Genomic DNA, 11,010 nt, shown 5'->3' with positions numbered 1-11,010 from the left:
GATAGACAGGGAAGAAGTTTGTGAGTTCCAACCTGTATGTTTTTTACACTTGCAGGTGGTGATGGAGAACCCTTTGGAAATCTACAGGGTTGAGGTGATTAGATTTTGGCTATCAATGCCAACGTGCCCAACTTTCCCAGGTATGACTACGTGCTGGAATTGACAGAGTTGGCAGCTCCTGGTGCCCCCTCCCTCTGGAGAGTGCCCCAATGGCTTCTTCTTCCTGGAGATGCAGAGCTGAAGCAATAGCAGCAAATTTGTCCAGCTGGTTCTGAAGCGACCCTTGGACAGTTAGCAGCCGAAGACCCATAGGGTGTTGACTGCCATGAATGGGGGGTCTCTGAGCATTCTGGCACCGCCATGGTCTTTTTCAGCATGCTGGATGCCAATGAGAATGTGCCCATCTTTGACCAGATGTTCTACAGGGTAATCCTACATGGGGCCTTGCCACTGATCCTGGGGCCCTTTATTCCCATTGTTCAGGCCCTTTATTACAGTCCCGCAGTGAGACCCTTTCAGGTGGAACACCAGGGCTCAGTCCCAATTGTGACTTTGCATTGCATGCCATTGCTGAGCCTATCATCTACTAGGACCCCCAGGTCCTTTTCAATCTTAGATTTCCCCAGGGGTTCTCCCCCAGTGTATAGATTGCATTCATATTTTTGCCACCCAAATGCATTATTTTACATTTTTCTAAATCGAACCTCATTTGCCATGTAGTTGCCCACCTCATTAATTTGTTCAGATCTTTTTGCAAGGTTTCCACATCCTGCGGAGAAGTTATTGCCCTGCTTAGCTTAGTATCGTCCGAAAATACAGAGATTGAACTGTTTACCCCATCCTCCAGGTCATTTATGAACAAATTAAAAAGGATTGGTCCCAGCACAGAACCCTGTTGGACCCCACTACCCACCCCTGACCATTCCGAGTACTCCCCATTTATCACCCACCTCTGAACACGCCCTTGTAGCCAGTTTTCAATCCATGTACTCACCCTATGGTCCATGTCAACGGACCTTATTTTGTACAATAAACTTTTGATCCCTTCTCTCTCAGGACTCTGAGGAGGAAGAAGAGACTGAAGCTCCTGATCACAGTTTTTCTGACAAGGTCTTAGTAGACAGTCAGGAGGAGGACTCCAGACCCAGCAGACATATTTTTTCGGCCAAGGATATGAAGGGCCTCCTTAGGGCAGTATATGCGCCAGAGGAAATACAGGAACCCGCAGCCCAAGTGTCTGCCCAGGACAGAATGTATAGAGGCTTGGTTAAGCCCCACTCCAAGGTTCTCCCGGTTCATCAGGCCCTTAAAGATATCATCTTGAGGGAGTAGAAGGAGCCTGAAAAAAACTTTTGAAGTTTAAAACATGGAAACGTAGGTGCCCCTTCAAGTGGGTAGAGGAACACAGACATGTGGGTCGCCAAACTAATGGATCATGTGTCACAAACCTCCAAGTCCAAACAGGTCTTGGACTCTTTAGAGGTGATTGGTGGGGCGGTAGCCTACCTGGCAGATGCGGCAGTCGAGACGGTGCGTACAACCGCCAAGACTGGTGCTTTTTTGAATTCCGCAAGGAGATCCTTGTGGGTCAAAACCTGGGGATGGGGACAGCTCTTCTAAGACTCGGCTGTGTGGTCTACCATTTGAGGGTTCCCTGCTCTTATTTATTTCAGGTACTTATATAGCACCGTCAATTTACGCAGCGCTTTACATATACATTGTACATTCACATCAGTCCCTACCCTCAAGGAGCTTACAATCCAAGGTCCCTAACTCACATTCATACATACTAGGGACAATTTAGACAGGATTCAATTAACCTACCAGCATGTCTTTAGAGTGTGGGAGGAAACTGGAGTACCCAGAGGAAACCCACGCAGGCACAGGGAGAACATGCAAACTCCAGGCAGGTAGTGTCATGGTTGGGATTCGAACCAGCGACCCTTCTTACTGCTAGGCGAGAGTGCTACCCACTACACCACTGTGCCACCCTCTTCGGCACTGGGTTGGATCAGGCCCTTTCTAGGTCTACAGAGAAAGGCAAGACATTTCCCATTAAACCTAAGAAGGATAGAGGAAAGTTTTTTTTCGAGGCCCCCAGGCTAAAAAACAGTTTGGAGATAAAAAGGGTACTGTTAATAGGTGTTGGGGGGGTCGGCAAAGGCAAGCAGAAGGAAGGTCTTCTCTTCCCCAGCCAGAAGTCTGCTGACAAGGATACTAAGTGACATAAGGGTAAGAGTCCCCACATCCTCCAGATTGTAAGAGAGTGATACAGATTGGAGTTTCTCTCCTCCCCCAAGTTTCCTTTTAACCCACTTACCCAGGGCCCCTTAGAAAGCAGTGTGTACCTTGCACAGTGTCAGACAGCTGGCAGAGCAGGGGGTCATAGTGCCACTCCAAGCAGGACAATGCGAGCAGGGATTTTACTCCCACATCTTTGTAGTCCCAAAGCCCTTGGGAAAATACTGCCTCATTATAAATCTAAGGAGGCTAAATACGTTCCTGCGGTACAAAAGGTTCCACATGGAAAGCGTCTATACTCTCAGAAAGCAACTTCTTAAGGACGTATTTATGGTAACGATAGACTTGAAGGATGCCTATCTTCACATCCCTATCTTTCCAGAGCACCAGGCTTTTCTAAGGTTCGCAATCCCCTTTGGAGCAGGGAGTGCAGCACTGGCAGCTCTCTGCCCTACCCTTTGGACTGGCAGCCAGTCCGAGAGTGTTTACAAAGATCCTGGCAAAGGTGGTTGCATTCATTTTTCTCCAAGGGGTAACGCTGATCCCCTATCTCGACGACATACTGGTTTACAACCAGAATCAGGATCTCCTTCTCTCCGACCTGGCCAAGGTAGTGAGTACCTTGGAGTCTCTGGAATGGATCATCAGCCAGGAGAAGACCTCCCTGGTTTCTGCCCATACCAAGGTCTATCTAGGATTCCTGGTGGATTCAACAGCACAGTAGCTTATTTTGCCCCAGGGGAAGGTAGAGGGCCTTATTTCAGCAGTAACGTCCCTTCTAGATTTAGAAGAGGTCTCTTACAGAGGGGTCATGAGAGTTCTCAGGCTGATGACATCCTGTATCCCAGCGGTCCCATGGGCTCAGCTCCATTCCAGGACTCTCCAGCAATTCCTCCTATCCTCCTGGGATGGGAAAAGAGGAACGCTGGATAACAGGGTTCCCATTCTAGCAGGGGTATAAGGAGTCTCTACAGTGGTGGCTCTATCCTCAGAGGTTGCAGGAGGGCCACCTTTGGGCCCAATTCCAACCCCTCAGGATAACAATGGATGCAAGTGCCTGGGGCTGGGGGGCCCACTTAGAGGAACTTCAAGCCCAGGGCGCCTGGAACCAGAGTCAGAGAAGCGCTTCCTCCAACTTCCGAGTGCTCTTAGCAGTCAGAGAGGCCTTAAAGGCCTTCGAGGAAAGAATCAGGGGCCGAGAGGTCCAGATCCTTTCCGACAATGCAACCGCGATAGCATTCCGAATCATCAAGGAGGCACCAGGTCTCACACACTTCTGAACCTGGCTCTGGAACTCCTCGTGTGGGCAGAGCAGCGATTCCCCTCTATTTCAGCAGTACATATAAAGGGGGCATACAATGTCGAAGCAGACTACCTCAGTCGGCAGCCGATTCACCAGGGGAATTGGGAATTGAACCCTGAAGTGTTCTCCCTTGTGTGCCGGCATTTCGGCAACCCAGAGTTTGATCTCTTTACCCGCAGAAGGAACAGAAGAGTGAAGAGATTCTTCTCACTCTCTCGAGAGGGGGGTTCAGAGGGGTTACATGCGATGGCCCAAGTTTGGGCCTTCTGCTTGGCATATGCCTTTCACCCCTTAGTTCTGATCCCGAGGATACAGCAGAAGCTAATTCTCTCAGAGGGCAGACTGATTCTGAACGCCCCATGGTGACCCAAGAGAACCTGGTTCCCTTCCCTGGGAAATTGGTCCTTAGCTCCCTCTCAGCATCTTCCGGACCCGCAGGACCTTCTCCTTCAGGGCCCAGTCTGCCACCCAGATCCCGGCTTCTTCAGGCTGACAACTTGGCTCTTAAAAGGGAGAGCCGGTGAAAAAGGGGGTGTTCTGAGAAAGTAATCAACACCCTTCTTTTGATTTGGAAGCCGGTTACCGGGCATATTTACGCAAAAGCCTGGGGAGTCTTTTCGTGCTGGTGCCAGGCAAAGGGGACTTCCCAACAAGAGATCCCTGCCATCCTGGGCTTTCTTCAGGATGGTGCGGATCAGGGGCTGGCGACCAAGACGCTTAGGGTTCAGGTCACAGCCTTGTCCTGTTTTTTGGACAGGAGGTTGGCGCCGAACCCCTGAATAAAAGGTTCTTGTCAGCTAGAGATAGACTGTCCCCAGTACAGAGCAAGTGTCCACCCTGGGACCTTACGTTAGTCTTGGAAGCCCTAACCAGGGCACTGTTTGAACCGTTAGCTCTTATTCCTCTTAAGTTACTTACCCTAAAGACGGCCTTCCTGCTGGCGGTTACAACAGCCAGGAGGATAAGCAACATTCAGGCTCTGTCAATAAAAGAGCCCTTTTTTCTATGATTTGATGACAGGGTTGTACTTAGGCAGAACCCCCTGTATCTCCCGAAGGTAGCCTCAAAGTTCCACAGAACTCAAGAGATTGTCCTTCCTTCTTTTTGCACCAATCCTCAGAACGAGAGAGAAAGTTCCTTTCATTGTTTAGATGTCAGACATTGTCTGTTGACTTATTTAGATAAAGTAAAAGGGTTTAGAAGGTCCAGCCATTTTTTAGTTAATTTTTCTGGCCAGAAGAAGGGGGAGCAAGCGTCTAAAGCATCCATAGCAAGATGGATCAAGCAGACTATTACTTTAGCCTATGATCAGGCTGGTAAGGCAGCCCCGAATTACCTTAAAGCACATTCCACTCAGTCTCTGGCGACCTCTTGGGCAGAAAGGCCCGGAGCATTGGTGGAGCAAATATGCGGAGCCGCTACATGGACAAGCCAGAGCACCTTCCTGAGACATTACAGGGTGGAGTTGCTGTCACCTCAGGATCTGGCATTTGGTAGGAAGGTCCTACAAGCTGTTGTCCTGCCCTAAGGTAGGCCTGAGGGTGCCGTCCTGGAAAACTACTTGAGAAAATGACCAGTTACTCTTACCGGTAACGTTGTTTCTGGGAAGTCTTCCAGGACGGCAGGCCTACTTCCCACCCGCTCTTTTGATAGGTTGGTTTTGTATGGAGATTTGAGGTGTTTCACTCTCGTGCACTGGTGTGGGTGAATACTTTTTCACAACTGAGGAGCACAGGGAGGGGAGGGGGTTTTAACCTCTTTGTTGATTGTGTTTCCTGTCAGGTGGGACCAGTCATTTCTCAGGGTGCCGTCCTGGAAGACTTCCCAGAAACATCATTACCGGTAAGTGTAACTGGTCATTTTTGCTTGTTGGGGGACACTTACAAAGTATCAGGACTGTGGCTGGGTATAATAAAGGGAAACTATAGTGGTTTTCAATCTGGAGTTTTCAAAACCTATTGCAAAACTCTCCTCATCGTCATCTACCTACACAATCTTCACATTCCAAATGAGACACACACCAATGATCCTCCATGAGTCCAGCTGCAACACATAGACCCACCACTGACAAAGCCTAGCACTACCTCACATGTACAGTACAGAGCTGTGTTATCACCCCAGGACAAGAAGTGATGATTTTTTCAAGCAGTACCTGCATGAAATTGTGTTTTTTTTATCTGCAAGAAGTTGGCCTTGTATTCCTTGGCGTATGGCTGTTTTAATAAGATGTCTTAGGAGTTTGTAAATTTTAAAGATGCATTTAGCTATATTTATTGGCATTTATTAAAGGGATATTGATAATTTTTTATATAACAGAGGTACGGTGTTCATTCTTAGGAGTTTTGAGTTGGTGAACAAATAATATCTACTGATCTATCCAAGGATAATGCTAGGTCACAGTCAGAAAGATCTATTTTCTAGATTTGGAATGATTTGCCACTTCTGGTCATAGTCTAGCCTCTTTGAACATACTAAATAACAAAGTGTACACAATTAACTTTCTTGAAACCCCTTTATTTATCCATATATTTGTAGGTCGGTTCTGAAGATGAGTACCAGCACTCATCATATACATACAAGTCTTCAGATTGAAGGACATTTAACTCTGTGGATGCCTGCACTCGTGTTCAATATACAGTAGCTTTATATTGTCCTTTCCTAGCTTCATATTAATACTTTGTAAAACTTCTTAGTGAGGACTTTTCTTTTGTATTCTTGAGATGTCCCACTGTTTAATATTCCTCGTATTCATCAATTTGAGGCCTTAGGATGATGCTGTAATAAGTCTTGATGCAAGAGAATGCGGTGGGTGGTATGTGGCGCCGATTTATGTAATTGTTCTCCAGATGTACAGACACGAGGTTGGAATCTTCAGATATCCTAGTATCACAAATGGAGTTCAGTGGCACATACCTTGGATATAAAAGAAGGGAAGTTAGTACTGCCAACAGGCTCTGTCAAGACTGTGCCACCTGATATGCTTTATTGCCATATTTGTGGACAATGATATCACGCCTAAGCTTGTTGGATATTCTATTCAAAAACCATGGCCATTAATATGGACTTGCCTCCCACCCCCCTTCTTCCCAGGGCTGACAGCTTCCATTCTACTGTTAGTGCCTATTCAGGCAAAAGAGCATTTTCTAAGGTCAGGTTCTTGAATTAAAAATGATGATGTGTTCTAATCAGTGTTCTAGTTCATCCCAAAGGTGTTCAGTAGGGTTGAAGTCAGAGTTCTGTGCAGTCCATGCAAGTTCCTCCATACCAAACTGGTCAAACCTTGTCTTTATGGAGCTGGCTTTGTACACAGGGGCACAGTCATGTTGGAACAGAAAAGGGCCTTCACCACAAGGTTTTAAACACATAACTGTCTAAACTGTCTTTATATGTTGTAGCATTAACAGTGGGAATGGGGAAAGTTTCAGGCAGGGATTACAATACCCATCTTCTTATCTGATGTTATCGGGAGGCTGACTTGTCTGTTCTTGGTTCTTGCAGCCTTCCCTCCATTCCCCACACGATGATACGCAGGTGCCTCAGCATGTCATCATGGAGACGGCTGCAAGAACGAGGAACAGACAGCCAACCCCCTGATGATGTACCACAGCACATGTGCTGTAGAATACCCCAAGGTCCCCTGGGATGAGATATGTTGTATCCCAAGACTGTGGGCAACTGAGTATGCTTTCCCCCCTAGGCAGGAATCCTGGGAGGGTGAAGAGGATGACCGTCTGCTTCAAGGACCAAAATCCCCAATGCATTCTTTAGGGTACATGTACAGTAACACTGTAGCAAGTCTAGTTTTTTATGTATCTTACCTGATTTTATTGAAGCTAAGACGAAGGACCTGCAAAGATTTCAAGTTTAGAATGCCTCGTGGTATACTTTGCAGGTAATTATTATCCAGCAAAAGTTCAGTGAGAGACTTGTACAAGCCAAAATAAGACACCGCATGGATGCCATCATCCCTTAGCTGGTTGTGTGAAAGATGAAGGAACTCCAATCCTGGTTTCATGTGAGCAAATACATAGCCTGGAATGCGTTCAATGTGGTTGTGATGCAAGATAAGCTGCTTTAATCCCCGGGGTAAAAAGGATGGAACGTGTACCATCCGGTTGTGAGACAAATCAAGGGACTCTACATTCCTGTGGAAACAAAAAGCATATTACACTGCTGTAGCTGTAGAGAAAAATGGTCAACACCCAACTGAATAAGTAATTTGCAGTGTTTTGGAGTGACTATGGATGCAAGGATTTCATCTATGGGAACTAGATGCATTTGTCTCTGATGCAAACCCCTTTTTTATGCACTATAGTTGTTGATATTTTTTTACATAGTTTGCTGTACATTGGTCCAGCTTTGACCAATTTACAGTACAGCCGCTGCTGCTACAGTGAGAGAGGTCCCCGTGGGTGAAACATGTCAGGGCGCATGACTGATTTCTCGCTATTACCATACATTGAGCTGTTGGGGTGTGTTGGTAGTGGAATCGCCGGAGTAGTAATATTTAGCACTTAGAGCAGCACTCCAAGCTATAAAGGGTCGGGGTTCCACAAAAGGTCTACAGATACGGTATTTAAATGAAGTAATAGTTTTAGAAACTGAACAGAGTTTTGTAACCTATTTGGGACTCTAATGCCCCGTACACACGATCCGAACATCATACGAAAAATGCTGCATTCGAATCGACCGTACGATAATTGGAACGTTAGTACAGAGCTTTCGAGAGCCGATCAGGACAGTTCATCCGATATTATTCTATCGGACATGCACAGAAATTTTTTTTCGTACGATGCCAGATCGTACGATTTTCGTTTAATCAGTACACCTATTGTTCGAAAATGCAATACAAATGCATTACAATACATGACATCACTTCCGAATTTTTATGCTGTCGTACGGGAATTTTCGTGACTTTAGTAAACTCATCAGATTTGACGTGAGATTAGCATGCAAAAAAAAACGGACGATCATTCGTCCGATAATCAGGTCGTGTGTACCGGGCATTCGTTTATCTTAATCATGCAGTACAGGGCACAGGACTTTGTATTTATAGACCATGGATTATATGCCGCTACCTTCAGGTGATTGAACACTGGCAAAATCTTTGCTGGGAATGGCCCAAGTGCACCCTCCTTTGGCTCCCAGACTCCTTGAGTGAAGTTTGGTTTCTTTCTGACTCAACTATATTGAAAATAACGTGTGACTGACAACTATACAGGAAAAAGGTGCCTTTTTCTGAACCTTGCACATAGCAACCAAGTAAAAACAGATAAAGCAACACTTTACAGGATTCTAGGTTACCGATACTGTTTCTCCTTGAGGAGCCTCATCATCCAGCCTTTACTCACATAAGGTGGATCCAAGCACGAGGAGCAATGCCATCTTCCATTAGCCTGTTGTTACTTAGAGCAATAATACTCAAATTAAGAGTTTTATTGAGAATTCCTTCATGCACTGCCTCAATTCGATTATTGTCCAAATGTAGCTCCTGCACAAAAGAAATAGGAAGTCTGAATATGTGATGTGTGGAAAGACATCTGACAAGTATTAACAGTGCTGTGTTTTCAATGAACTGCTGTAAGTGTTTAATGGTAATATGTCTTCATATTAAAGTCAGACAGTGAATGGAGTTTCAAATGAGGAGCACAATTCCCCTTAGGATCAGTCTAGTGTGGATAGAACAACCCAGCATGGTGGGTTTACTGTCTGTGCTTCACTTGGCAAAGATTATATTTTCCTTTTGTTTGATATACTCATATTTATTCTCAAGCCCCTTATTTAAGAGAGATTGTGAACACCTGACCATCACAGATACTCAGACACTAAATGGCCAAATGTTTGTGGACATCTGACCATCACACGAACTATATAGCCACCTGATCATCACATATGCTATATGGCTTAAGGAACGTGGAACCCGCTCCAAACTCTTGAGTTCAGGTGTTTCCTGTAAAGAAATACTGGTGATGCTACAGCATGCAAAGACATTTTAGTCAACTGTGTATTACCAACTTAATGTTATCCATATTTGAAGGCCCTTTTCTGTTCCAGAAAGTCTGTGCACAAACCAGGTCCATATAGACATGATTTAACCCATTTAGTGTAGAGAAACTAGAGTGGCCTGTGCAGTCCTGACCTCAACTCTACTGAACACCTTTAGGATGAATTGGGATGCTGATGTTAAAATGAACTGGAACGCAGATTGTGAGTCATGTCTTTTTGTCTTACAAGTATTTCACATGTGTTATTTTAGTTGATTATTAGGCATATTCTCATAAAATCTTCCAAAATTTTGTGGAAATTCTTCCTAGAAGAGAAGAGACTAATTTAGTCACAAATGGACATAGGGACACATTTAATGCTAAGGTTCGTGGTTTTGGAACCAGATGGCCAACAAGCTTATATAGGTGTGATGGTCAGGTGTCTATAAACATTCTGGTGTATAACATTGTAAATCCGTGGAGGAGCTTCAGTCTGCTCTCCACGGAGGTTCCTACAGTGGGACCAATTACACTTTATATAATGGGCACCAGGGTTACACATCTGACAAAAGTAACTTGTTAGAAACACTGTGCACATTATCTATAATCCTTATCTCTTTTAGAGGCATATAGGTTCTTTGAATTGGTGGAATGACTGGTGAACACATACAAGTGCAGATCTTAGGAAGCAAAAATACATTGTTGAGGAAAGGAACTTTTCAGAACAAAATCTATTGCAGCCTTTTTCAACCAGGGTGCCTTCCTGGTTCCTCAAGGGTGCCTTGGCAAAATGGCTAAAGATTGCCCCAAATTGCCCAAAAATTGTCAACAAGCCAGTAGGCAGATCAAGTCTGCCTTTTTTTATCACACAAAGCCAAAGGTTTTTATTGTGCAACATTACAACCTTTGGGTGCTTGGCGAGCCAGCTGACGGTGTCCTAGAGAAACGCTGAAATACTAGTTAGTACCAATGTGCAAATGTATATTTGCTGTATAAAAACAGATTACTTCTAATAGATGAAACACTGATCTACAAGCAAGGAGAAGCATTTCCTCAGTCTGATGTGTGCCAGATTTATGTAAACACAGGAAAGAGCTGCACAGGCACCAAGATTGACATGATTTTGTAATGTTTTGAGTCGGCATCTCAGTCCGGGAAGTAGATGGTGACCCTGGATGATAGCTAAACAAAGATGGTACCATCCTTTCAGTGGCAAAAAAAACAATGAACGTTTGTCAGGGGAATACTGGGGTGTCTGTGAGATGCAATAAATACCTGGCATAGTACACCGACATATCATTGAGCATGCTACAACTTAACATCTTATGCTAGGTCTGCTTTCAATTCAGTTCACCTCCTTTGGGGACAACAAAACCAAGGACCACAGGAAGAGGTTTCTCCGTTATTTTCTGGGTACCAGATGAACTCACTCACTGGGTTTTTCCATCCTCCGTGCCGAGTAGTAGCAAACAGAGGGAAGAT

The 11,010-nt window shown here is 45.1% G+C and overlaps 1 protein-coding gene across 3 annotated transcripts in view; it reads right to left on the bottom strand.

Moving 5' to 3' along the window:
- Nucleotides 1–6,037: 6,037 nt before the first annotated feature.
- ECM2 (extracellular matrix protein 2) overlaps nt 6,038–11,010 on the bottom strand; it is a 431,439-nt gene continuing 426,466 nt past the window's right edge. For all 3 annotated transcript variants that reach the window (XM_073600147.1, XM_073600145.1, XM_073600146.1), the window contains 3 exons: nt 8,896–9,035; nt 7,363–7,689; nt 6,038–6,457 (listed from right to left, as the gene is read on the bottom strand). In XM_073600147.1, coding sequence (XP_073456248.1) covers nt 6,277–6,457; nt 7,363–7,689; nt 8,896–9,035 — 648 coding nt within the window. In that variant the 3' untranslated portion in view covers nt 6,038–6,276. The remainder of the gene's footprint in view (nt 6,458–7,362; nt 7,690–8,895; nt 9,036–11,010) is intronic.

The sequence above is a fragment of the Aquarana catesbeiana genome, linkage group LG09 (genome assembly GCF_042186555.1).
Source record: "Aquarana catesbeiana isolate 2022-GZ linkage group LG09, ASM4218655v1, whole genome shotgun sequence".
Taxonomy (NCBI): domain Eukaryota; kingdom Metazoa; phylum Chordata; class Amphibia; order Anura; family Ranidae; genus Aquarana; species Aquarana catesbeiana.
The sequence above is the reverse complement of the archived record's forward strand: the minus strand, read 5'-3'. Positions and strand labels throughout refer to the sequence as shown.